The sequence below is a fragment of the Rattus norvegicus genome, chromosome 3 (assembly GCF_021556685.1).
Source record: "Rattus norvegicus strain SHRSP/BbbUtx chromosome 3, alternate assembly SHRSP_T2T, whole genome shotgun sequence".
In the NCBI taxonomy this organism is placed as follows: Eukaryota; Metazoa; Chordata; class Mammalia; order Rodentia; family Muridae; genus Rattus; species Rattus norvegicus.
Window position 1 is genome coordinate 144,009,549 of NC_141536.1, and position 13,783 is coordinate 144,023,331.

Consider the following 13,783-nt stretch of genomic DNA (forward strand, 5'->3'; position numbering starts at 1 on the left):
CACAGATACACACAGACACATACACACTCACAGATACACACAGACACACACACAGATACACACAGACAGACACACACACACAGATACACACACAGTCACAGATACACACAGACACACACACACACACAGATACACACAGACACACAGATACACACACACAGATACACAGAGACAGACAGACACACAGATACACACACACTCACAGATACACACAGACACACACACACAGATACACACAGACAGACACACAGATACACACACACAGATACACAGAGACAGACAGACACACAGATACACACAGACACACACACAGATACACACAGACACACACACACACTCACAGATACACACAGACAGACACACACACAGATACACACAGACAGACACACACACAGATACACACAGACACACAGATACACACAGACACACACAGACACACATACACACACACACTCACAGACACACACAGACACACATACACACACACACACTCACAGATACACACAGACACATACACACACACACACACTCACAGATACACACAGACAGACACACACACAGATACACACAGACACACACACATGCACACACACAGACACACATACACACACACACACGGGGAAGGTGGGTGATTAGTATCTGGAAAAAATTGTGAATGTATATAAAAATATACTTGAGATTGGGAATATTATTTATTGCCACGGAACAAATTATGCCCAAAGTTGACAGCTTCAAACAATACATAGTTTCTTGAGGATTGGGATCTGGGAGATTGTTGGTTTGGTGGTTTTTAGTCAGGATATCTCATGGAAGAATCAAGCTGTTAGGGCCGTGGCAGCCATCTTCCAGTAACTCACCAAAATAATGAACACAAAAGGAAAGAGGAGAGGCACTCGGTCTATGCTCTCTAGGCCTTTTAGGAAACATGGAGTTGTTCCTTTGTTCACACACATGCGAATCTACAAGAAGGGTGATACTGTGGACATCAAGGGAATGGGCACTATTCAAAAAGGAATGACCATAAGTGTTACCACAGCAAAACCGGAAGAGTCTACAATGTCACCCAGCATGCCACGGGCATCACTGTAAGCAAGCAAGTTAAGGGCAAGATTCTGGCCAAGAGGATCAATGTGTAGACTGAGCTTATCAAGCACTCAAAGAGCAGGGTTTCCTGAAGCAGGTGAAGGAGAACGATCAGTAGCAAAAGGAAGCCAAAGAGAAGGGCACCTGGGTTCAGCTGAAGCGCCAGCCTGTGCTACCCAGAGAAGCACACTGCGAGGACTAATGGGAAGGCGCCTGAGCTGCTGGAGCCATTCCATACGGATTCATGGCCTAGTGTACAGAAGGAAATAAAGGATCCGGACTGCAAAGTGTTTTCCAAAAAAAAAAAAAAAAAAAAAAAAGAATCAAGCTGTTGGCTGCCTGAGCCTAGCGTCTGTCTGTATGCTGGCTCAGGGCTTTAGGCAGCAATCCTCAGGCAGTGGTGAGCTGCCTGACATGGGTGCTGGGAACTGAACCTCTGGAAGAATAATAAGTTTAAGTAGGATCTCTCCATAGAGTTACTCACATGGCACCTGGCCACACCCAGAACAAAGGATCTGAGAGAACGACTGCGATGGAAGCCAAAATGTCTTCAATAAACTAGAGGATGGAGATTGGTCGGGCCATCTTGGAGGCTGGCTGCTAAGGCAAACAAAAGTGGAAGCAGGAAAACTTGCTAAAAGATCACAATAAGCTCCTGTAGTAGGTGTGGCAGTTTTACATTATAAATTCTGTAGCCTGCTCTAGGGTACTCACTGTGTTCAACATTTTCCCAGGCTGCCGACGGGATCAGGACGGCTATTACTGGATCACTGGCAGGATTGATGACATGCTCAATGTGTCTGGTGAGGGTCCTATATCCCTTCCCATTTTGTTAGCTCTTTTCCCCCAGCAACTCCTAGACAAAAACCTTTAAAAGAGCCAGGACAATCCTATTGTGAGACTGTGTGTAGAGTATGTCGTTCAGTCCTGGTCCCAGGTTTTAGAGGAAAAGTATAATGCATGCTAGAGTACATTGAGAGGTACACCATTAAAGAGTGAATGAAAGCCTCCCCATTTGATCGGGTCAGCCCTGTGGGTGCAGATGGGAGCAAGAGCTGGGGAAGGAAGGAGAACTCCCTTTCACGTGCTTCCTTTCTCTGGACAAGGACATCTTCTGAGTACAGCAGAGGTGGAATCAGCACTTGTGGAACATGAGGCTGTTGCAGAGGCAGCTGTGGTGGGCCACCCTCATCCTGTGAAGGGTGAATGCCTCTACTGCTTTGTTACCTTGTGTGACGGCCATACCTTCAGCCCCACCCTCACTGAGGAACTCAAGAAGCAGAGTAAGGAGCTTCCTGGGGCAGGGACCGGGGGGGTCTATTGGAGAGAGGCTACAGCAAATTACAGACAGAACCCCTACTTTCTTCCCCGAGTCTCCACTAGTTTCCCACTGGAATAATAGCATCCAACATTGTTTAGAAAACTTTGTGTCACCACCAGGATCAGGGCTTTAAGTGCTTTATCCCATTTAATTCCTGTGATTCCCCCATGAAATAGATCCTGTTGCTACTGTAGATGGAAGAGAAGAAACTTCAGGTGCAGAGAAGTTGACTGTTGCTCAAGGCTATGCTGCCAGGAGTGGGATTGAAACTCTAGCAGGCTGATTCTAAAGACCGAGTTCCATGAACATGGATTAAAGCAAAACCAAGGAGTAAAGATACACTGTTCAGAGAGAGTGGGGAACAGGAAACCTCAGAATGACTCTAGGCAGACTCTGAAGAAGAAATAGCTGGGGAAATAAAGTCATGGCTTTAGGAAGTCTGGCTAAAGGCGCTAAAGACATGATTATTTGTTGGTTACAGTTAGAGAAAAGATTGGCCCCATTGCCACACCAGACTACATCCAGAATGCACCCGGCTTGCCTAAAACACGCTCAGGTAAGTTCAGAGTTCCCCAGGAATTGGGATGGGCTGCAGCCCAGTGGTGGCAGGTATGTGGATGAAAGTCCTTAAACGGGCTGGGATCAGTCAATGCTGTTACCAAGTAATAAGAGGTGTGTGCGTTACCAGGAAAAATCATGAGGAGAGTACTCCGGAAGATTGCTCAGAATGACCACGACCTGGGGGATACCTCTACAGTGGCTGACCCATCTGTCATCAACCATCTCTTCAGTCACCGCTGCCTGACCACACAGTGAACAAGACTCTTATCCAGGATTTCCCTGTGCTTGGCTCTCCAAATTTCTGCCCATCTATCCTGTCCCTCACCCAAGAGTACCAAGGGCCAGTGCTAGTTGACATTTAGGTTGAAACTAGGGAGACAGTTACTTAGACTGCCAGGTCGAAGGGAACAGGGCTCAGGTCAACCATGCACTGATACTCTCCTAGGCTACAGAGATCTCCAAGCCCAGAACAGAGACTTGAACACCATGTCCTTAACCAGAGTTAGCTATGCAGAGTGTAAGTGAGGGCCTACCTAGAAGCAGGCGGCACCTCTAATCCTTTTTCAGCTTTCTCAGAAAGCACCAGTTCTTACCTTGGGCCTGCACTAGCCTTTATAAGTGACAGTTAGCAAGTCTATGAATAATTATTTTTTAAAATACTTTGTTGTCTCTGTTCTGAGTCTGAATTCCTTGTCAAATGATAGCAGTGTCTGTTCATTTGCTCAAGAGACTAGGCAAGTGGCTTCAGTCTCCAGAGGACTTCCATATCATCTGCTTCGTTGAAAGATTAAGATATGCTGGTCCTAGAACCAAGGGAGTTAACATTCCTAGTCTGCACCAGGAACAGAACCCTGCCCATGAGAGGCACTTGTAGGCGAAACTCTCTTTTCTTGTACTTTTTGTGCTAAAGACCCACTGTTGTAGGAATAAAGTTTATGAACTCAAGAACATAGTTGCTTTTTTTTAGGTATCTGTGTGTTCATTATCTGCTCTGATGTGTGTAGCAAATGGGAAAGGAACTGATATGCCCAGACTGCTCCAGACCCCTTAATTTTGGCAGAATTAGGCAAAACTCCACCTTGAAGACCTCTGAGGAACCCCTAAACAGGAGTGAGAAACCAGTTCACACCTATGATATCACATCAGGGCAGCTCCTTCCTCGGATCATCTTGACCCTACAGTCCTCTAGGAGTGACTAAGGACTAGAGAACTTGAGGATCTCATGTATGAGATCAGAAACCAGTGAGGAATCCCTCTCCCCCACACCACACAATGAAACCCAGTCACCTTTCTGGCACATCCACCTTACATGACCTCCCCTCCTCCCCTTGATACATGAAACAATGAGTCATTGAATCAGCATTGTTTTATTTAGGGCAGAGCTGGGGAAGTCTATGCCCATCTACCCTCTTCCTCCTGTCACTTGGTCCTACCCCAGGTCAAGGCACTAGAACCTGCTGGAAAGGCTGGCGAGAGGGCAATGAAGATGTGTGGGGTTTGTGGGCCTTTGCCTCAAAGGAGCTTCCATTCCCACTCCAAATCTGGGGAGCTCCAGAACTCTTCCAATGGAATCATAGCTTTTCTGGTCCTTGGATGGAAGGCTGAGAGAAGGGACCCGGGATTTTCCCTTCCCTAAAGCCCCTGGAGGTCTATGAAAGAGACAAGCTCCCTCCCCTAACACAGGTACAGGGGTAGCCCCTCAGGAGAGGAGTGCCAAGTACAGAGGATAGAAGGTCTCTTGAGTGAAGCCCAGAACATGTCTTCACACAGGGTAGGGGTTGTCCAGGACTGCCACTCCTGCTGCCACACCTCCATCTGCATGTTCAATGGCTTTGGTTCGAAGCAGATGCCCCACATGCTTGTTCATCACAAGTGTTGTTCCCTGTCTGTAGAAATGAAGTCAGGAGACATAACATTAGAAACCTAGGCCCTCCTCTGGTCCCAGCTGACCAGCAGGTTGGAAGGGGCTACATTTAAGAAATGCTCGGATTTTAGAATCACATTTGGAGTTGCTTCCTAACTTGGAAATTATTAACTCTGCAGCTTCTTAACCTTCCTAAAAATGTCCTTAATTTAAAATTGAGAAATCCCTCTTATATTACAGGATGGTGGTGCAGATTAAATAAATCGAGAAAAGCTTATAGTATGACTCAGATGCACATCTATGTTCTGAGCTATTCGTTTCCTTTCACTCTCTTTCAGGGTGCCTGTGCTGGCGATGGGAGTAGGGGTGGGAAGGGTAGCAGGCAGAATGCTGCAAGTGGTTAGGGCGGGGAAAGGCTGTGGTAGAGGGCATGGCATGGTGGCATCTGGTTGTCTTTATACTTTGCCCTGACCTTGAAGTATTTTTCAGACAGTTGTATTAGGGCTTTGTTCCTTACCAACTCCAAAGTCCTCTCTTCTTTTCTTTCTGTCTTTCTTCTCTTTTTGAAACAGGGTCTCACTGTGTAGCCTTGGCTGTTCAGGTACTTGCTAGCCTTTACCTCATCGAGCTCTATCTGCCTGTCTTGCCTCATAAGAAGCTACTCAGCATTTCAAAGCCACTAAATACCTTCCTCTCTCTCATCTTTCTCTGGAATCCTTATTGGCTTTAGAGCTGGACTCAGACTTTCATACTTCCTGGAGTCTCGGCCATCTTTTCTCAATCTTTTTGGTACTACCTGGAATTTCCTTTACAGCTATAAACCATGTCTCTTCCAGGATTTACTATGTTAGTGCCGGGGGCTGGTTAAGTCTTGGATCCTTGGCCTTATTTAACAGGCAGGGAAACAGATAATAAAACTAGGACTGAAACTGAATCCTGTGGCTCATGGCTCTACACCAAGGCTCATTCAGTGCTTTCTCAGTTGGCACTCGTGTAGGGATGTAGTAGAAGAAGGTGCTCCTGACTGACTTACCTGACATAGACTCCAAAAATACCCAGCTCCGAGATGCACTGGACCACTTGGGCAGGGCTGCCAGGCCGTAGTAAGCAATTCCTAAAAGGCTCAGGTTCAATCTTCTCCATGAGGATGTAGGAGGCTCTCTCCTCGCTGTCTTTCAGCTGCTCCAGAGCGTGTACCATTTCCTCCCCATAGAAGTTATTACCTGCAATTAAACTGGCCAGTCATACAGAGCACATGTGGCTTCTGAGAAGGAAAGAACACCTTGACAAGAGAGCCCTATACAAGTGGACACCCTGTCACCACACTGTTCTCTGTTCTGCCTGGTTTGCCCCATCTATGGATGTTTTTCCTCAGCCACCATTAATGGTTCCTTCTCTTGGGAATGTTGGGGTTCCTTGGGCCTGAGGAGATCTCTCAGTCTGTAAAGTATTTGTTGTGTAAACACAAAAGACCTAAGTTCTGATCCTCAGCACCCACGTAGAGCTGGGTGTGGGTAAATGTGTCTGTAACACTCTCCTAGTGCTGGGGAAGCGGGAGGTGGAGACAGGTGGATCTCCAGAGCTTGCCCACTAGCCACTAGTCTAGTCAGTTGGTGAGTTTCAGGATCAGTGACAGACTATGGTTTTTTTTTTGTTTTTTTTTTTTTCACTTTTCTTTTTTTCGGAGCTGGGGACCGAACCCAGGGCCTTGCACTTGCTAGGCAAGCGCTCTACCACGGAGCTAAATCCCCAACCCCCAGACTATGTTTTATAATATGGCAGAAAGCAATAGAGTAAGACAGCAGATGTGACTGTGGGTACACACAGGCGCGCGCGCACACACACACACACACACACACACACACACACACACACACACACACAGGTTGAGTTTCTTTAGGAATTCTCTACCTTTGCTCTGCCCTCTACTTCCTGTTCCTAAGGCTTCATCTATACTGTATATGTTAACTCCCAAATCTTTTAACTCATGTCCTTTATTCTAGACATCATAAGCATGTACAAATCCCTAATGATTTAGCTCAGTGGTAGAGCATTTGCCTAGCAAGCGCAAGGCCCTGAGTTCAGTCCCCAGCTCTGGAAAACAAACAAACAAACAAACAAACAACAAACAAACAAATCCCTAATGCAAACTTAACATACACACATGGGATATCTGTTTCTGCTAGAACTTACTTCTCCGGAACTTGCTACTCCTGCTAAGATGAAAGGCATCCCTGAGTCCATTTAAGGTCACTCTCATTATGTCACCTTAGTTAGCTTACCTATGTTACCAACTCAGAAATGTGTCATAACCCTAGTCTGGGCCTCTACATGGGTCTTCTTGACAATGGTATCAGCCTTCTTCCATGGTCTCTGTCACAAATACTCTTCTCATTCCAGGAACCCTATAAAGGCTGAAGCACTAAACTTTGAAAGTTTCCATCACTTCTAAACTTATTTAGATCCTGAATAGTTCGTGTATTCCTTCCCTGTTGAAACGCTAATGGCTTCCTACCTCACTTATGATAAAATACAGTTTATAACATATATGTCTGTGTGTGTGTGTGTGTGTGTGTGTGTGTGTGTGTACACATGCACACAAACATTCATGCATATGCAAGTGGAGGCAGAAGCCAATATTGAGGTATCTTCTTCAATGGCCCTCTACCTTATTTTTTGAGACAGGGTCTCTCACTGAACCTGGAGCCCACTGTTTCAGCTAGACTGGCTAGCCAGTGAGCCCTCAGGATCTGCCTTTTTCTGCCCTCCACTCCAAGTCCCAGAGAGGTACAGATGCTTGCTATCATGCTTGGCTTTCATGTGAGGGTGAAGATCCAGTGCTTGCATAGTAATCACTTTTTGACTAAGCCATCTTCCCAATTCCACAGTCCTGCCATCTCCAGCCCTAGCCTCACCGTTTCTCAACAGTCTAGCCTGTGTTTTTACGGCCCAGTGCTTTAGAATGATCTTCCCCATTTTCTGCTTACAAGAATCCCATCTGTCCCAAGACCCAAGTGGAAAGTTAAGTCTGTAAGGTAGACAAGATCCCGTCCTCCAGGAGTTTCACAGTAAACAGGGACCCAACCAACTCTTCTCTTGGACTTCCCAGTGTGCACCTGTGTCATTTCCCTATAGTTTACCCACAGGTACCTCAAAACTCAGCTTGTCAAAACTCTGCAGCAGTTAATCAGAACCCCTTACAGTCCACAGTGCTCTGTTTCAGGGTGCTGGGTGACATGCTCCATGCTGGGCTCTGAACGGCTTTCTCTTACAACCACTAAGCCTGGGACTGAATCCACATCCAGTGCCAATAACTGACAACAACCCTTGACTGAGCAGCTCCACAGAGGAGACCCACCTACCTCCGCCCTCTCTTTGGGGCTTCAGCACAAAGTGGCTAGGGGCAGCAAGGGCCTCAGCGACAGCCTGGTCCCCTTCTTCACCCTGACAGGAGGCAGAAAGTAGTCACTAGAATTCAGGCTACAGATCCTGCTGGCCATGCAAAGTGACATCAGGGGAGGGACAGAAGGGGAAACAACCATAAATTCCTTTAGGCTAGACACTTCAATCTAGATGTGACCCTTAACTCCCTTGTAGCACTGAACACCAAACAGGCTTTCAGTACTGCAGCAAAGGCCTGGAAACGGGCTACAGATAGCCCCTAATTCTCTCTACACTTCAGTCATTTCCTCTGGTTTTCATCCCTATCATCACCATTGCTGAAGGAGTTTGCAATGGATTGTAGCCCCCCCCACCCCAGGTTTTAACTCCTGCTGTGGTAGTTTGAATATGCTTGGCCCAGGCAGTGTCACTATTAGGAAGTGTGGCCTTGTTGGAGGAAGTGTGTCACTGTGGGGGTGGGCTTTGAGACCCTCCTCCTAGCTGCCCCTGAACCAGTCTCCTCCGGGCTGCCTTGGATCAAGGTGTATAACTCTCAGCTCCTCCTGCGTGCCTGCCTGGACTCTGCCATGCTCCTGCCTTGATGATAATGGACTGAACCTCTGAACCTGTAAGCCAGCTCCAATTAAATGTTGTCTTTTATAAGAGTTGCCTTAGTCGTGGTGTCTGCTCACAGCAGTAAAACCCTAACGTAGACACCTGCCCTCAGGCTCAGGGGTCCTCCAGAGCACCAACGATGTGAGCCATTTGCCAACCATAGTGCCAGCTGTGCTGCACCCTCCCCAACACATTTGTGCCCAGGTCTCTGTTGTGTGGTAGGAAAAACACCACATACCATGTCCAGTGAATAGAGGCCAGCAAAGGTGGCACGGAGGCGGGCCACAGCCTCGGGCTGGCCCGGGAGCAGCGCTTCCAGCAGGCCCACCCTGCTCAGTTCCTGCTGCACCTTCTTAGTGCCAGCCAGCTGTGTGGCAATGTCGGGACACTTGGCAGCACATGATCTCTCTAGCAGCAGGCGAGCTTCCCAGTTCTGCAGAGGCAATCAGAGCACAGAGCCTTGAGTGAGTAGGTGCCAGACACTGTGCCCTTTCGGTCTTCGAGCTGGCTATCACTACAGCATCCATAGGAGGCAGGTACGACCTCTCAGTCTGCAGGGTGCTAGCCAGCCTTTAGGGGATTTGTGGTCTAGCAAACTAATGCAGGGTCATAATTGAATGGTAAATTACTACAAGGAATTGTCTTTGGGGAGAAGGAACAGGCTCTCACTGTGTAGCTCTGTCTGTCCTGAAACTTGCTATATAGACCAGGCTGGCCTCAACCTCACAGAGATCTACAACTGTCTCCTGAGGGCTGGCTAGGATCACCGCATCCAAAAGAAAAGACATTTTATGAGGGTAAGGAAAAACTAGTGAGCTCCTCTTCCCTCCCCTCCTCCTTCTCCCCTACCTCTCTTTCCCTCCCTCCCTCTCTCCTCCAACCACCCTCTCTTTTGAGTCTCACTTGGTAGGCATGCTGGCCTGTAACTCCCGAGATAGCCTAGGCTGCCTTCCTGCCTTGGCCTTCAGAATACTAGATTCTTCATTTCTCAGCGGGATCTGGTTATGGAACCCAGGGTGTTCTGGATTTTGCAATTCTCCTGCCTCAGCCTCCTGCATGCAGGGATTTATAAATAGTGCCACCACACCTGGCTGGGCGAGGTTTGAAGAGTATGGGATACTTGATTATAAGCTGAGCTTTTCACTGTGCTCCAGAGAAAACCCAACACATAAAAATCTAGTTAACCATATACTCTTTAGCCTTTTATCACTCCTTCCCATCCCTGTAAGACCCCATAAGACTGACTCCCCTAGGTTTCTCATCTCATGCCGCTGCTTCCAGCTGCTCTCCCTAAGCCCTAACCCCCGAATTCTAGCCACACAAGACTGTAATTACGGACATCGCATTCCTTCTCATTCTAGTCTTTTATTTACTGTTTTCTCTGCCTTTTAACTTTCCAAGGATAGCTACAGCCTTCTCATCCTCAAGTCTTGGTGCAGTCATCTTTCCTCTGACCAGTGTGGGTTTTTCCATAACCCTCTCTCTCTCCATCCTGTTCTCTCAGTCAGAGCCAATTACCTCTCAACTAGGGTTTCCCTCAAGCTGAGTACAGTATTCCATATTTGTAATGCTAATACTCGTGAGGCAGTAGGGTTCTGAGTACAAAGCCAGTCAGAGTTATAATAGTGAGTACCATCGTGCCTGGGCTATAGAATAAGCCCAAATGAGTTTGTCTCAATGAACATAACAAAACCAAAACTGAAAAACATAATTTTTCTCTTCTTTCTTATGTTCATCTCCCTGCCCAGGCTGTGTATCCACCGTAAGAACCAGACCCTTGGGTTTGCCTTTTTTTCTGTTACATCCTCACAGAAATGCAGTTTCCAACATTTCACAGGTACACAGTATCTGTTATTGTTGCTCAGTGAGGTGAACTTTGAATAATATCCTGACAATAGGCAGTCTGACTGGTGGAGCTCACTGGAGAATGGGCCCTGTGGCAGATGGATCAGGTAAACAAAGATCTGCAGGTGGCTAATCACAGGTTGAATAGTCTTATTGTTTTAGGAGCTTAGAATATAAGAGAGGGAAACATCAGAGGATTGAGCTCCCAGCTCTGGTCCCCATTCTCAGGCACTGGGGAGAAAGTTGTCCTTGCCACATCACTGACACCTGTCCACAGCCAGATCAAGGTTAAAGCCTAATGCACACGCCCTGCCTCCACCCAATGCTGTCCACTGATCTTTACCAGTCATCGCAGTCAGCTAACTACCTGCTGACTGGGCAGTCATAGAGGCCCAGAACACAAGACTTTTAGAAAGATATCTTGTAGAAGCAGAAAAATCAAAACTCAAACAAGAGTTTAGAAGAGTCATCCAACAAGTCACAAAGCCTGTAGCTGTATGTCCGTGTTCCAAATGCAGGCAGATGAGCTGCTCTCTACCACTTCCCTTCCTTTACTAGCTCACCCTCTCCTCTTAGGAGTTTATTTTAAACTGCTCCTCTGCCTCCCTGTCTGAGACTTGGATCCATTTTCCCAACAGACAGTTTCCCTCTTCTCTAGTTAGCAAGTTTCCAGCACTAGCCATGTCTCTGGACAAAAGGACTTTCCCTAGGGCTATCCTTCAGTAGGACGGTCCCCACAGAGCTCAACCCCAAAGAACCCTAAGTGAACTATAAATCTCACAGGGGTCCCTTCATTTTCAAGCATAGCTCCTGTTTTCAGAAGCTGAGATCCAGGAGGGGCTGGGAAAGCTAGTAAAGTCCTGACTCTCAGCTCACAACCCAGGGTGTTTCCTCGCTTCTTTTGTTAAGTATTTTTTTAAAAGGCTTACTTTTATTGTACATGTATTAGTGTTATTCTGCATGCATGTATGTGCACTGTGTGTGTGCCTGGCACCTGTGGAGGCCAGAAGGAGGCACTGGATTCCTGGAACTGGAGTTACAGATGGTTGTACACTGCTATGTGGGTTGGGAACCAAACCTGGGTCCTCTATAAGAGCAGTAAGTATTCTTAACTGCTGAGTCTCTCTCTAGCCCTACCTTCCTTTCTGCCTTCCTTCCTTTTTTCTTTCCTTCTTTCTTTTTTAAGCCCATGAAAGCCAGGTTTTTAATGCCTTTCCTCCATGGTATAGGTGTTAACCTCAGAAGAGAGGAATGGCATATTCAGAATACATCATCCTGAGAGTCAGAAATCCTAGGATATTCTTGTGAGATTTTAGACAAGCCTCTGCATGGCTCCAAACTTAGTTTTCTCATCCATGTAATGGGGATAATTATAAGTCTCACATGCTAGTTGTAAGAGTTAAACAAAATGTGTAGAAAGTAAGTTTTGAAACTACACAGTAATTAGCAGGATGAGGTAATATTGATTGCCATGAATATAAATGAGAACGTGATCAAAGAAACAAAACCTTTCTGATTCAGATAAAGGAGAGGTAAAGAACATGAAAGTGGTCAGAGAAGCTGGGCGTGATAACTCAAACCTATACTGTCAGCACTTGGAAGGCTGAGGTAGGAGACAGCCACTCATTTGAGACTACACTGAGTTTCAGGTCAGCCTGGAAGGAAGACCTTGTTCCTCCCTACCCTCCCCCGCCAAAAAAAAGCCACAGAAAAGAACAAACAAAAGTAGGTGGGTAGGTGGGTGGCTGGCCGGGAACTAGCTTGCACAGCTAGTGAGAGCTGGCTGTACCTATCTCTTCCCAGATCTTTGGTCCGAGTGGTTAAACTGAGTAGTTCAACATTATACAATGGAAGGTAACAGTGCTATACCCTGGGGCTCTTCCTCTTAGAAAGATGCTTGTTAAACAAACATTTGCCAACACATATCCAGAAAATGTATAAATGGCTAAAACACTGCAGATAGATTCCTGAAGATTCAGATCCTAGAGATCTTGTAAAATGAGAGTTTAAAAAATACAAAATTTTTAAGGAGTCAGTGGGAAGAAGCAAGGCATCTCCGGCAGCAGCCCCGTGAGAGGGAGGGGAAGCACGGTGGTGACGCCTGAGCTGGGTCTCTGAGGCTCTGCTGGCTCCCTGGAGGCGCAGAACGGTCTGAGAGAAAACACCAACCTGTGCGTTATACTGACTGGGCATGTAGCCATCTCGGAAGTAAACCACAGCAACTTCCTGGTCCTCCCTGCAACACAGGATGAAAAGAAAGCTTCTGAAGACAATTATTACTGACGTGTGGCAGGGGGCTCATTAGAATGAGTGACAAGAGAAACCCACTACTTGTCTTAAAGGCAGAGGTGTGCCATACACAGTGCTTTAGAACATTCTGGGTCTAAAGTTATTTTATTTAGGAGGTTAGCATACATAAAACTAAAACATGTATCCAAAGTTTTGAGTGAAAGAATTGTATTGCCATGATTAGCAAACAGAATTGCACTGTGTACTTCTACTGCTTAAAGTAGCAGAAACCAGACTAAGATTTCGTAAACTGTTGGTGGTGGGGATGTGCAAAAATTTGACTCTAAGATAACTTCTTCCCTTGCCCTCAGCCTATTTCCTATTATCTAGTTTATCTAAAAAGTAAGCTAGCTACTTGGTTTTGTTATGATAACAGCATGTTTGGAAATACCTGAAGTGAGGTTGGGAAAGTCTGCAGAGGCTCTTAACTTTTTTGTTACTTCGTTTTTTTGAGACAGTGCCCCATCATCCCAGGCTGACCTTGAACTCACTTTGTACCTGAGAATGACCCCGAGTCCCTGGGAGAATGTACTCCCAGCACCAGGACTATAAATGTGGGCCATCATACCTGGCTACAGTCTTTTGTCTTCAGACAGGATCTCATTGTGTACTTTTCTATGTGCCTAGAACCTTCTGGAACCTGGAAACAGGCTGGCCTAGAACTCCAAGATCTGCCTGCCTTTGTCACTGGAGTGTTGAGACTAATGGCATGTGCCACCATGTGGAGCCCCAGCTAGGTCTAACTATGTAAGCTATGATTCAATCCAAATATGTGGTATTAAAGCTACAGTGTGATGGCCCATGGGAAAAACAGTAGGGCCTGT

At 46.5% G+C, this 13,783-nt stretch overlaps 2 protein-coding genes across 5 annotated transcripts in view; one reads left to right on the plus strand and one right to left on the minus strand.

Moving 5' to 3' along the window:
* Positions 1-3,917, plus strand: part of Acss2 (acyl-CoA synthetase short-chain family member 2) — a 42,994-nt gene extending 39,077 nt beyond the window's left edge. Inside the window, 4 exon segments of one of the 2 annotated variants that reach the window (NM_001107793.1) lie at positions 1,818-1,886; positions 2,190-2,366; positions 2,886-2,960; positions 3,093-3,917. In NM_001107793.1, the coding sequence (NP_001101263.1) occupies positions 1,818-1,886; positions 2,190-2,366; positions 2,886-2,960; positions 3,093-3,220 (449 nt within the window). In that variant the 3' untranslated portion in view covers positions 3,221-3,917. 2 annotated transcript variants of the gene reach the window in all.
* A 397-nt stretch (positions 3,918-4,314) lies between these two features.
* The window catches only part of Gss (glutathione synthetase), a 30,099-nt gene continuing 20,630 nt past the window's right edge, over positions 4,315-13,783 (minus strand). For 2 of the 3 annotated variants that reach the window (XM_087649483.1, XM_087649478.1), the window contains 5 exons: positions 12,840-12,906; positions 9,064-9,258; positions 8,192-8,273; positions 5,863-6,052; positions 4,317-4,851 (listed from right to left, as the gene is read on the minus strand). In XM_087649483.1, coding sequence (XP_087505609.1) covers positions 4,728-4,851; positions 5,863-6,052; positions 8,192-8,273; positions 9,064-9,258; positions 12,840-12,906 — 658 coding nt within the window. In that variant the 3' untranslated portion in view covers positions 4,317-4,727. Of the gene's footprint in view, positions 4,852-5,862; positions 6,053-8,191; positions 8,274-9,063; positions 9,259-12,839; positions 12,907-13,783 lie in introns of all 3 variants that reach the window. The other variant, NM_012962.1, reaches the window with a different exon arrangement.